Source organism: Coenobita brevimanus, chromosome 29 (assembly GCF_032717465.1).
Source record: "Coenobita brevimanus isolate Jiangsu-jjx chromosome 29, ASM3271746v2, whole genome shotgun sequence".
Lineage (NCBI taxonomy): Eukaryota > Metazoa > Arthropoda > Malacostraca > Decapoda > Coenobitidae > Coenobita > Coenobita brevimanus.
In genome coordinates this window covers 40,235,266-40,249,322 of record NC_136982.1, presented here as the reverse complement: position 1 = coordinate 40,249,322, position 14,057 = coordinate 40,235,266, and the positions used below count along the sequence as shown (strand labels likewise).

Below are 14,057 nucleotides of genomic sequence, written 5' to 3'. Positions count from 1 at the left end.
AGGCAGGATGTAATCGTGCGTTTGTGCATCACCCCGACTTTGGCTTCGCTCTCAGCGTGATAACTTCTCCGTTATTAGATAAACTAGACACAGTTGCATCCAAGGCACACCCAATGGCACTATCACTGAGCCCTTTCCTAGTATCCTTGGAATGAGGCTTGGCAGGGTGGATGAGGCGAGGAGTTTACGTGAGGTGAGAACGTAATCATACAAGAGGTTTAACCTGCCCCATGCCGGCGATCGGCGATTTGGTATATTTGCCAAAATTTGAAAATTCAAATCAGGCAATCCAACTCACTCACGTGACTGTCATAGTGCACCAACGTACATAACTAGGCTTGGGAACACTTCCTGTATCATCTGTATACCCAACATGAGTGTTCTTGGCTCGAATAGCATAGTTACTGATAAAGAAAGTGCAGAGCTTCTCCCTTCTCTTGCTCTGTGGTGGCAGCAGGCGGTGAAGTCTACTGGCGTTACTCCGAAGTTTTCAGCCACCTGCTCAGGGAGAATCTACCTAAATGGCTTCTGTGAGTACTTTTATGGTTGTTCTCCATGTTTTCTCATCATTTCTAACCTATCTAGAAAAAAAAAAAATCAAAAATTGGCCGTCACCACGGCTCGATGAGGGTCCAGTGTCTTCCGACATGCGTCGGGTTAAGAAAACATCATCCTTCACCTGGCAAAACCACGGAGACGATTAAGGTATGCTTGCCTCAGGTGGCAGGAGTCTATCCCAACCCTTTGGTGATGAGATCAAGTGGCGGCCACATCAAACCGTGGCGCGAAAACACTTGCTGATATATCCGACACCCGGTGTTCCTGGCCTACCAGTTTCTCATTGGATATAACCGTCCCCTGGCGGCTAGGGGTTAAAGGATTTGCGATTTCAGTCACAAAAAATAGTTTCATGTCTTTAGAAACTTCAAGATTAATAATCATAGGAATGAAACTGAAATTGAAAAAAAATATATACAGTATATATATATTTTTTGCCATCAGAATACAGTATAGTATTGCACCTTATTTATCTATCTGTATGTTAACCAACACCTTATCCCAGTATGGTAAACTCTCAATTATTCAGCGTACAGTGACCAAAGGGACGACGGAAGGTGATGTATTGACATCTGTCTATCGCCAGACACCTTAATCCCGTAAGGGGTGGTCACAAACGAATTGCCTTATGTCGCCCTGTCCCTTGCCATTTCACTGCCCTGCTCCCAGCTTACACCCCTCTCTCTCATATACCTCTCCACTCCATCCCTCCATCTCATCCTTGGGCTCCCCTCCCTCTCCCCTCCTCCACCTCACTCACAATCTCCTCGTCAGTCTCTCGCTCTTCATCCTCTCCACATGGCCAAACCACTTCGGTGTGTTCCTCCTAATGCTTCCTATCACATCCACATCCACACCACAACACTCTTTCACTTCCTCATTTGCCAGTCTGTCTCTCCATGTGACTGCACATGCTCCTCTCAAATAACTCAATTCCACTGCCCTCACTCTTGACTTGTGTCCCTCCAACAAGAGTTGGTATCACAATACTGTTATGTGGTAACTTTTTCACTTCCATGCTCACTTCCCTGTTTCTTATCACTGCTTTCAAAGAAGCAGCAACCTTTCTTCCTTGTCATACCCATTCAAGCACTTCACCTTCTTAACTGCCATCCTTACTCATCACACTACCCAAGTACTTAAATGCACTCACATTTTCCATTTCCCCCTCATCCAACCTCACTGTACATTTAGTGACTTCATGTCACTCGAAGACCATAACTTGACTCTTCCCTACAGTCTCCTTTAGATTTCGTTTCATACACACAGTCCCAAACTCATTCACCAAGCCTTGCAGTTCCCCTTTGTCTTCACTTAGCAACACAGTATCATCTGCAGACAACAGTACAGGGAGTTTCCACACACTGCCCTGTCTCATTAGGGCTGCTCCAACATCCACTGCCCTACCTTGCATCACTTTTATAACCCCATCCATATACAGATTGAACAGCCATGGAGACATGACACATCCCTGTTTCAATCTAACCTTCAGATAGAAAAATTCACTAAGTTCACTGTCCACACACTGCAGCCTTATCACCCTCATGCATATGCTTCACGGCATTCAACAACTTCCCATTTACTCCATAAATTCATACTACTTTCCACAGTTCATGTCTTTCCACCCTGTGTTTTGCTTTCTCCAAATCCATGAAGGCTGCATGCAACTTCTTTCCCCTTTCTAGAAACTCTTTCACTAAAGACCCAGGAATGAATATCTGATTTACACAACCTCTTCCCTTCCTAAAACCTTCCTGTTCTCCAGCTAATTCCTGTGTTATTTCCCTGACTCTGTCAGGAAGTATCCTACCATATACTTTTCCTATTACACTAAGAAGACAAATGCCTCTATGATTACCACACACTTCTTTTTCCCTTTTTCCTTTGTACAGGGGAATAATTATACCTGGCTTCCAATCCTCTGGAACTCTACCTTCTCCAAGGCCATTCTGCACATCTTCCACATCCATTCTGTTACTATCTCTTCCCAGTGCTTCAACATTTCACCACACAATCAATTCCTGGGGCCTTCCCCATTTTGACTTTCTTCATTGCTTCCACAACTTCCATCCTACTGATTACTTCCTCTTCTCACATCCCTCCTTCTCCCAGCCATTCCCCGGCCACTTGTACTCGCATTACTTTCATTCTCTGTGTTCAGCAGTTCCTTAAAGTGTTCTCTCCATCTGCTCACTTTTTCTCCCTTCTCCACTGGTAATCTGCCATTTCTATCTTTCACTCCTTGACTAGCTTCTTTAACACCTTGTGTAACTCTCATTACCTCTTTCTAGAACATTTTCTTGTATTCCCTCCACTGTACACTCAAATTCCTTCCAAATTCTCATCTACTTTCGTCTTACTCTCTCTTACTAATATATTTTCACCTCTTTCTTCCTGTCTACATATAACTCTCTCTTCTGTCTCTCAGCTTCTTCCACACCCCTGTTTCTCATTCATTCACTATGTGCTTTCTTCATTTGTGCCACAGCCTGTCTTATCTCTTTATTCCACCATGCCGTTCCTTGCACCCCCTTTTGTCTTCTCTTCACCCCACACACCACCTCACACGCTTCACAGATTTCTTCTGTGAATATCTTGCACACACCTTCCACGTCCCTTGTCTGCACCAAATCATATTTATCCAATCGCTTCTCCGATTCTTACTTATATTCAGCCTTTTTTCCATCCTCTTGTTACCTTTCCACCCTCCTTGTAAGAACTGCTCCCCTAATAACTAATGGTTATTATTGTCTTAACCATATTTCTCGCGTCAAAACACTGAATATCGTCTTCGTCTTCCTTATGTGTAAGGTTCTGTTAGCTGTTTATTAATACTTTTCTCATCTATTATATCAATTTCACTTGGAGCCATCCCTTTCCACTACTCCCCTTCCCCTCCCCCCCTTGCTTTCCCTCTTCTCCAGCCTGGCATAGAGAGATACAGCTGTGTGTTGGGGTCTGAAATTCGCTTCTGGTAGAGGACTGTTGGTGAACTCTTGCTCACGATAATACAATGCACTGTACATACACTGTACATCTGACAGCCAAAGGCAGAGATAGGCAGGGTGAGGCAGTTTAGCAAGGCAGACAGAAAGAGGATAGGCAGACCTAACCAAGGGTGAGAGAGAGAGAGAGAGAGAGAGAGAGAGAGAGAGAGAGAGAGAGGAATGAGTGACAGAAATAAAATAGAAGACATTAGGGGGAATAAACTCACCAGTTAGTAGTAGAACTTCCGTATTGTTAGAGACATTTACAACTAGGTGTTGAACAAACTTCTTCCGCATCTTTGACCTCCACCGTCCACACCATGACATCACCTTTCCATTGCTGGCAGTAACCAGTTCAGCACTGCTTGGTCTAAATCTTGGTGCTTGGGTCTGGCCAACATTTGCCATTCAAAACATTGGGATGTCTACCCATATTCAGTCCCGTACTGCAAGATTTGTTCTGTTTTCTTGGTGTCCTGCCGGGTCGTGTGAGGGACATAAAAAAACTCAGTCGCCTGACTGACTGTCCATCTCTCATCCAGTTTCCCGGTAATCTCTCGCTTCATTTCGAGAGATAGGGCCTTCCTTGGGTGCTTGGCAAGTGGAGATACCATAGTGACACATGCCAACAGAAGGCATGAGGCCAGCACGACATGCAGAATGGTAGGGATGACAAAAAACATGATGAACAGCATCATAAGCACAGCTGCCATGCAGCATTACCATACTGGGGAGAAAGAGTAGGGTGGTGGACTTGGAGGGGGGGGGGGGAGACTGACACATGGTATCCCTTTTGGTGCTAGATTCATGGGGGGGGGGGGGGAGTATGAAATGTATTACGGAGGAGAGATATACACAGAGTACAGGTTTCCCTCATTATTGATGGGGGTTCCATTTCTAAGATGTTGGCAATACACAAATTACATTGATACCAGTTTTCTTATTGTCACCTTATATAATCATTATATCCCATAGTTCTTATGCAACCACCCATTTATTACATAAATGTGATTTTTAATTAATGAATGTGTATTTCCTATATACATACCATTCCACCATAGGCCTGTAATACCTTTTCAGGTACAGGCACTAAGAATATTGTATTTTAATAGAGGTGAGAGAGATGCATAGATGGAAATACGTAGAGCTGAAACGAAAGCAGACAACTAGCCATGTACATAAGTTAACAAAGAAGACAGGCTGGTCCAGCTTGGTGCATCTTTACATAAGCCTTCTGTTATTTTCCATAGAAAGGACTGCAGACATTCTTTCATTCATTCATTCATTCATCATCCAATCCTACGTTGCCCCATGAGGAACATAGGAGCCTGGGGCTAAACAAGTTGATCCTGACATTTAAGATGAGGGTGACCAGCCTCACTCATCCCTGAGTGGCATTACGTGAGCAATAAACCCCAACCATCCCTTGGATATAAACCTTCATCGGCTCAATCTGATTGGAGTGCCATAATTACCCACTAAACCACCAGGCGCCAAAATTTGGGTATATGGTTACCACCCAGCTTAGTAAATGGTTTCCTGGTGTAGAGGAAACCATTTGGCTTGTCAGTCAGTGTAGATTCACCCACAGGCAGAAGGAAGAGGAAAGAATGAAGGAAAGAAAGACAGCAGAGGGAGCGTAAAGTCATCCGTAGGCCGAAGGACAAGGAAAGAATGAAGGAAAAAAAGACAAAAGAGGATGGAAGGAAAGAAGGCTGGAGGAGAGGAAAGGGCAGACACCTGAGAGCAGCATTACACTGAGTGAGTGGATGGTTAGCATCCCCACGTACCACAAGGGACACTAAGAATATTTTGTTATTTAATAAAAGTGAGAGTAAGATGCATACATTAGATGGAAATGAGTACAGCTGGAAGCATCTGACTAGCTACATATACAGTATACAGCAAAGAAGACATGCTGGTTTTGCCTGGTGCGTATTTACTTAAACATTTATTATGTTTTCTATAGAAGGTGCTACGAACACTAAGAAATTTTGTAACTTACTAAAAGTGAGAGTGAGATGCATAGATGGAATGGGTGGAGCCAAAAGCAGGTGACATGGTTTGGTGGTGAGACTCGTGGCACTGAACTGTTTTGGTGGCAGGACTCCCAACAAATGGCACAGATTTGGATTTTTTGGCCTCCCGCTGAATTTTTAAAATTCAGCCCCATTTGTTGTGATGGAGATTAATGTCTGCCGGATGATGCATTGACAGATAATTGAGAGTTTACTGTATTCATTATGTGTGGCCAAGACAACAAATCCAGTCATTATTATTTTTTTCACACCATTTCTCACTCTTTACCACAACTCCAAGCTCTCATCTCCAGTTGTTATAACACTGGACTTATAATTGTGTTATCAAAGATTGTAGATTCAATTCCAAGTGTAACCAGGGAAGTTGTTTTTAGAATTTTACTTGTATTTTTAAATAGAAACAGTGCTCACTTATTTCCCATAAACCTGTTAAATGTTGACAGTGTTTGTAGTGGCTTAAGGTAGTTTACTTGGTATTTCAGGATTGATCGTAGATGAATTGGTAGTGTATTTAGTGCATTAGATCGGTAGTGAAGTCACAGAGGTTCAGTATCTCTCAAGACTTTTAATGTATTTTAACAAGTTTTACTTACTTGCAGATATACAAGATGTTGCATAGAATCATTGGACAAAAATAATGAAAATATCCTGTATTTACAGAATGTGGTTAGTGTGTGCTTCATTATGCTAGGTATACTAATGCAGATAAGATATCTAGTCAGCATTGATGTAACATCCAGAGTCAGTAGCGATGATGTTACTGTATGTTCATCACTAATTCTCTCCAGCAAATGTGTGGCACTGTCAGCTTTCTTCATGTAAACCAGTGCCTTCAAGTGACTTCTGAGATAACCCCATCACTCATGATACCATTAACCATGTGACTTCTGCATTTGTGTATCAGCCATAATGATGGACACATTGAACACAGTTTGTGAAGAAAAGCTGTTTTCATCATTTTACCTGATGATACCAGACTAATGGACACCCTGTAGAAGTTATCTCTGCTTACATAATAAAGCCATTATTACTATCTAATTCAAAAACTACGTCACATTGACTGTAGGGTACATTACCTACAACATACAGTACAATCCCAGTTAACCGGGTGGCTTGGGGAATTTACCTTCCCGGTTACAGATTTTTCCCGTATTTCTGATTTTCAAGTCAAATCTATACAAAGGCTATCACAGCAGTAAATACAGTTCAGGTACTCACCAGTCACATTAGGGGTTACACTAAGAGATTCCGCCTGAAAAACTGCCTTGTAAACACACACCATGGTCATAACGCACGTGTGCAATGTCTAGCAGTTTGCCGTACTGCAAATTGCACCAGTCCTTTGTTTACCGAATTACTGTATTCATTATATGTACTGTACTCATAAAAATTGAAAAATAAAATAAAGAAATAAAAGCTTGAACATTTATTAGTGGACTGATGATGTGTTAAGTCTGCACTGTAGAATTATTACGACACCTGTGCCCCCACGTGAGTTTGTTTACGTTTCCGACTGTTCTTCTTCTTCCCCACTTGACCTCCATCACTCCACCCCTCACCCGCCACTCAGCTGTTTTGCAGAAAATAAAATAAATGATGTATGTATGAAATGCAGGCATATTATTTATTTATTTTTCTTCCAACAAAGTAAACTTTCATTCTTATTAACATTTATATTCAGCCATTAGTGTTTTATAATGTTCGCCTTTTTCAAGTCTGTTGCATACTGTATGTCCAGCTTCTGTTTCAAGGTAAGCACGATACGCTTACGTTTAGTTTGCACTTTAGGCATTTTGGAGTGTACAAATTACCGTCTATCAGTGGAACACAATAGCAAGAGAGCTTGTTTGCTGTCTGGTGGCAAAACGCAGACTGGTGATTTTTGGAGGGTGTGGAGGATGACTGAATTCAAGTAGGGGAAAGAGGGGGAGAGGAGGGGTGGTTAAGAGGATTTGCTAGGGATTTACATTAGCCGGAAATGCTTTCACCTCGCTTTGTCTGACTTCACCCAGCCTTGCGTGACACGATCAAACGGCGGTTTGGCGGTCCATTCAAATTGGCGCACAGTTATAACTTACTGACGTTTTTACCAGCCCTTGAATTTTCCCGTTGTTCTGAGTATTCCGTTTGTCTGGATACCGGATAGCTGGGATTGTACTGTAATATTACTTTATGTATACTAGCCCTGCAAAGTCTCTTAATTACAGCACTATACATAATTATGTGTATTCTTGTAGTCTATGAGAATGAGGTCTTAACAATGAAGACTGTCATTGAAATTTAAAAGTATTGAGGGAATTGTACAGGTGTACAAAAAAGTATCGTTACTTGGGTCCGATAGATACGTAACGAACACTACGATGGCTGCTGTTTCTGAAGGGTTGATACATTCATATCGACACATTTATTACCTCAAACACAGGAAATGCCTCTTGTACCCCATGCATAACCAACATTGTTGGATATGCAGGGGTACCAACAGCTTCCTAGCCCCCTGCCTGTTTTTCCTAAACCATCATCGTTTGTCATATTGTTTAGCACAACGTCGTAACGATACTTTTTTGTACAGATGTACATACATTCATAAGGCAAAGAATATATCCATGTATCTGTGTATCATGCAATCCTTTATTTTCTTATCACGAATGTAGGTGCCTTGGACTAAAACTTTGATATTATTAAGTACTATGTAGAGATTAATTTGAACAGAAGATGATTTTTTTTTTTTTTTTTTTTTTTTAATGGTAATTTTTCAGTGAAATTTTAAGTATACATTTTTTTTATTTAATAACATATTTTGATTCTTAGTTATTATACCTGTATCACATAACATTGTCGTGTTTTATATTTCATACTGAAGAGGAAACATGGCATTATTTTTATGTATATACAGTATTTGTATGTTAAGACCTTCAGATATTATAAGTTTATAAGAAGAATTGATGATAGATATGATACATGCAGTCATCATTTATTATAGTCCAGTAATTATTTGTTGTTTCTACCTTTTCAGGGAAAAATAATAATTGTTATATTTTAAGTTAGCATGCAGAAGAGATTTTCATGTGGATGTGTTTTTTGTGGAATTAGAATATTTTTGTCAGTTACTGTACCTGACCAGTATGGTTTATTTGCAGCCTTTTCTGGTTAGACAGTTTAATTATTTGAGTACCTTACTAACTGCAGCATCAGATAACCACATCCATTCACAGTTATTAACTCATTCAGCTAAAGAGTATCATTCCCATTTTTTCTTGCCATCTCCCTGATGATCTTATTCATTGTAGGGTAGACTTTTTGAACTGGAGTAGATACAGCCTTAATAAACTCCTGCAGTAAAGGGAAACCTTTCTTAATTTGGATACAATTTTTTGGTAGCGGCAAGAATGAATGGAAAGGATTTCACTTGGCTTGTAATTTTCCAGTTAATGTGAAATTCAGTATTATACGATCCCAATGTTCATTTTTATTGATATTGCAGGTGATTTTGAGAGCAAGTTTCAGTTCCGGCCAGTGCAGCACTTCCCGTTCCCAGTTATGTACCAGAACTGCACGAAGACCTACCCCAGTAAGAATGGTAAGGTGGCCCATCGTCCTACACACCAACCTCCTGAGGCCCCACTGGTATCTCCAACCGGCCTACCCCCCTCACCCAACTCCCACCTCCATGCAGCCTCTCAGAGTAACTCCTCACACTCTGGTTCTCACAGCTTTTTGCACTCAACCCCACAGAGTAACTTCCTGTCCCCCACCTCTCAACCTATTCCACCACCTCCTGCCTCTCCGATTAATTTTCGGCACATCTCTCACCCTGTCCCCCAGACTAGCTCGTTGTATCCAGCAGCATCACCATCCCCTTAGCCCAAGGGTGATGGGAGGCCAAGAAGACGATTTTCCCCCGCCTCCATCCTCCCTCGGTTTCCATGGGTAATCTATGGACTGCTTGACTCCAAATCTCTTAATCCCTTAAGTTTGTTTGTTTGTTTTTTTCTTGATGATTTTAATAATCTCAGAAGAAACCTTTTGTAGTGAAGAGGTTAGTTGAAACTGTATTTAAATCCCCCCCTCTTTTTTTTCTCTCTCTCTCTCCAAAACTAAGTAAATCTAGAGTTAATAAGAATAAAATTAATAAGGATTGAAGGTGCATTAAACACCTTAAGATGGCTCAGTGACAGGTGTAGCGTGTGCCAAAAGGGATGTTCCTAAATTTTTCCATTTTCCACTCATGGATGACAGTCATGCATTTGAATTGTTTATTTCATATATATATATATATATATATATATATATATATATATATACACACTCAAACCTCAATTTAAGGGACTAAATGGGGAATCGGCTTGTCCCTTACTTGAAAATGTCCATTGTTTTACCACTCGATTTAAGGGACTAAATGGGGAATCAGTGTGTCCCTTACTTGAAAATGTCCATTGTTTTACCACTTATAAAGACAATGTTATTATGAAATGCAATGATTGTTTCACTTATCTTACTTATTTATATGATTATGAATATTATTTTACAGGTACTGTATAAAGAAATATATTAATGTGTAAAACCTAGACATTATGTATCATTTTTGAATGGTCCTGTCCGTTTGTCAGGTAGAATATGCAGTCCCTTAAATTCGAAATCCCTTAAATGGAGGTCCCTTAAATTGAGGTTTGGGTGTGTGTTATATATATATATACATATACACACACACACACACACACATACATACATACATCATCCAATCCTGTGTTGCCCCATGAGGAGTGTAGAAGCCCTGGGCTAGGCAAGTCGGTCCTGACAGTTAACCTGTGGAGAGCGACCATGATTCCGTAGGTACCTGCCGCCAAGCGACGGCTTGGCCAAAATTTCGAGTCTTACAGAATTGAATGAAACACACATCATCATCTTGGAAATGTTCTCGCGCATCTGGCAATATATATATATATATATATATATGATAACATAAAGTCATGTGGTGGTGAAATAAAATGGCCAGAAGATGAACAGATGGTGGCGCGAGCAACCCACCACCTGCGGTGAGTGACGTAAGGAAGGGCATTGTCCGGCAGCCTATAATTACCATGGCCTTGGGGAAGGATCACATGATTACTGTATCATCAACTCTCTCTCCCTCTCTCTAACTGCGATAAATTACCTTACGCACTGCTGACAAAGCATACATTATTTACTTGTAACTCTCTCTCTCTCTCTCTAACTGTGATAAATTACCTTACGCGCTGCCGACAAAGCATACATTATTATACAGTTTACTTGTAACTCTCTCTCTCTCTCTCTCCCTCTCCCTCTCCCTCTCCCTCTCCCTCTCCCTCCCTCCCTCCCTCCCTCTTTCGCAAACGGTTTGCAATAAATTACCTTACGCACTGCCGACAAAGCTTACATTATTATGCAATTTACCCATAACTCTCTCTCTCTCTCTCTCTCTCTCTCTCTCTCTTCTCAGAAATTATGCCCTTTATCTCTCTCTCACAGACTACGATAAATTACCTTACGCACTGCCGACAAAGCATACATTATTATACAGTTTACCTGTAACTCTTTCTCTCTCTCTCTCTCCAAGAGAGGAGGGAGGGAATGGAGACGAGAAAGAAGAGGGACCAGTGTTATGCCTTATCTCATTATTCGAAGGGACGCTGCTTGTGCCATTTCTGTATTTATTCTCTCTCTCTCTCTCTCAGACTGCGATAAATTACCTTACGCACTGTCAACAAACCATACATTATTATACAATTTACTCGTAACTCTCTCTCTCTCTCTCTAACTGCGATAAATTACCTTATGCGGTGCCGACAAACCATACATTATTATACAATTTACTCGTCTCTTTCTCTTCCTTCTTTCCTTCCTTCCTCTTCTGTCTTTCTTTCCTTCTTTCCTTTTCCTTCAGTCTATGGGTGACTGTACACTGAATAAAAAACCAAATGGTTTCCTGTGCACCAGAAAACCATTTACTATGCTGGGTGGTAACCATATAAGCAAATTATAGTGCCTGGTGGTTTAGTGGGCAGTTACGGTGCTCTAGTCGGATTGAGCCATTGCAGGTTTATATCCAAGGTATGGTTGGGGTTTGTTGCTCACATAATGCCACTCAGGGATGAGTGAGGTTGGTCATTCTCATCTTAAGTCTCAGGACCAACCTACCTTGCCCTGGACTCCTAGCTCCTCATTGGGCAACACTGGATTAGATAATGAATGAATGAATGATATATAATAGTTCATGCACTAACACAGTTGATGTTCCAACAATAAATTACAAAGCTTCATTACTATGGTCAGAAGTGATAGGTGGTGGCAACCATCATCCTTTCACTTATGTAGTGCTGCCTGTTTCTACACGTTTGTCAGTCTGTTTCTGTGTCTGCCCTCCTGCCTTTCTACTTTTCCCTTTCTTTCCTCTCACCTTTTACTACAACTCTTTCTGCTTCAGGTGACTTTGCACTGAGTGACAAGTCTGTTGGGTGGTAACCATATTACCAGATCATGGGCTGAAGTGGAACCTATATTGGTGCATCTGTTAATTGGGTGGAGAGACACAAATGTGGCATTCACCCAGAAACCAAACCTCTACACTATTTCTTGTGCCTTGCAGTGGCACGGTGCTGTCAGTCGCTCGGGAACATAGATTCACTGCATGAAATGGTGCGGTAGGAATGGTTCCTTGCCTGTGGTTGATGGGTCTACCTGGCCAGGCAAACTAGGGTTGATCAGCAATAACAGCTATGGTCAGATACATATGAAAAGAAACGTTCAAACATGAATTGGTTGTTTTTGTTCAGTATGTCCATATATTGTACTTGTTCCTGGGGGGAAAGGGGGGAGACACACACACACACACACACACACACACACACACACACACACACACACACACACACACACACACACACACACACAGAAATTTAAAAAAAGGAGGAGGAATTATAATATTAACTGACAAATCTAAAAGTCAGTGAAATAAAACTAGATATACCATCACAAGTAGAACTGATTGCAGTAGAGATCAACACATCTGAAGGGAAAGTAATTGTAGCCAATTTGTACATGCCATCCAGATCAAACACATGGGAAAGAGATGAATATGAGGACCTGGCAGAGAGTACAATTCAGAGTTTAAGATCATTACTACATAAAATGGAAGAGAAATCGGAAAGAATTATACTAACTGGAGATTTTAATACAAATATAAATTGGAATACTCTAGATATAATTAGCCAAGAAAGCTGTTGGGACCAAAAGCTCCTGGATCTCGTGCAAGAGTTTTTCCTAATGCAACATTTGAGGGAAACCACCAGAAAGAGAGGACTCGATGTACCTTCAGTGCTAGATATAATATTTACTAGGGAAGAAAATGATATTGACAGTTTAATATATCACCCTCCACTCGGCAGAAGTGATCATGCAGTACTAAATTACAACTTCAGGATAGCATATGACATAGTTAACAGCAATGAAAGTTACAAAAACAGCCTAAACTATAAAAAGGGAAATTATCAAGACCTAAAGAAGTATTTCTTAGAAGTTGATTGGGAAAATGAGCTTAGAGGACAAGATTTAAATGCTGTATATAAAAAATTCTGTGAATTTTATGAAATAGGAGTCCAGAAGTACATCCCACAGCACAAAGAAGCAGATAAGAAAATACAGAAATGGTTCAATACAGAATGTAAAAAATCAAAAGAAAGAAGAGATTTGTTGTGGAATAGATACAGAAGACACAATAGTGAAAGGGCATATAATAATTACAAACAGGCAAGAAACAATTATACAAGAATAAGGAGGGAAGCCCAAAAACAGTTTGAGGAGGATATAATAAATATAAGTAGTGATCAACCAAAGCTGTTTTACAGCTACATCAGAAGCAAAACCAAAGTAAAAGATATAATACAATCCATTACGGACGAGGGAATCACTTATACACAAGAGAAAGATATTTGTGAAGCACTAAATAAGAATTTCCAATTAGTTTTTACAGAAGAAAAAAATTTTGAGAGGGACTATGTGAAACATGCATGTCCACACACACTACCAGATATACAAATAGCAGAAAAAGTAATACAGGAGGAGTTAAGTAAATTAGACAGAGGAAAAGCAAGTGGTCCTGATGAAATTCCACGTTGGGTACTACGAGAATGTGCAAAGGAGTTAAGTAAACCATTATTTTTAGTTTTCAAGAAATCCTTGAGTCAAGGTAAACTACCTGATATTTGGAAGAAAGCAAATATTGTCCCCTTATTCAAGAAAGGAAATAGACAAAATCCACTCAACTACCGACCAGTATCACTGACCAGTGTTGTAAGCAAGGTATTAGAAAAGCTTATAAGAAAAGCTTGGGTAAATCATCAAGAAGAACACAGTATGATAACAGAAAGACAGTTTGGTTTCAGAAAAGGAAAATCATGTGTTACTAATCTGTTGAGCTACTATGACAGAGTAACGAACACAATACAGGAAAGAGAAG

The 14,057-nt window shown here is 40.5% G+C and overlaps 1 protein-coding gene across 1 annotated transcript in view; it reads left to right on the top strand.

The window, feature by feature from the left end:
• The window catches only part of LOC145395059 (uncharacterized), a 288,850-nt gene that overhangs the window by 253,591 nt on the left and 21,202 nt on the right, over positions 1-14,057 (top strand). Inside the window, exon 11 of the mRNA XM_080268814.1 lies at positions 9,066-9,161. Within this exon, the coding sequence (XP_080124940.1) occupies positions 9,066-9,161 (96 nt within the window). The remainder of the gene's footprint in view (positions 1-9,065; positions 9,162-14,057) is intronic.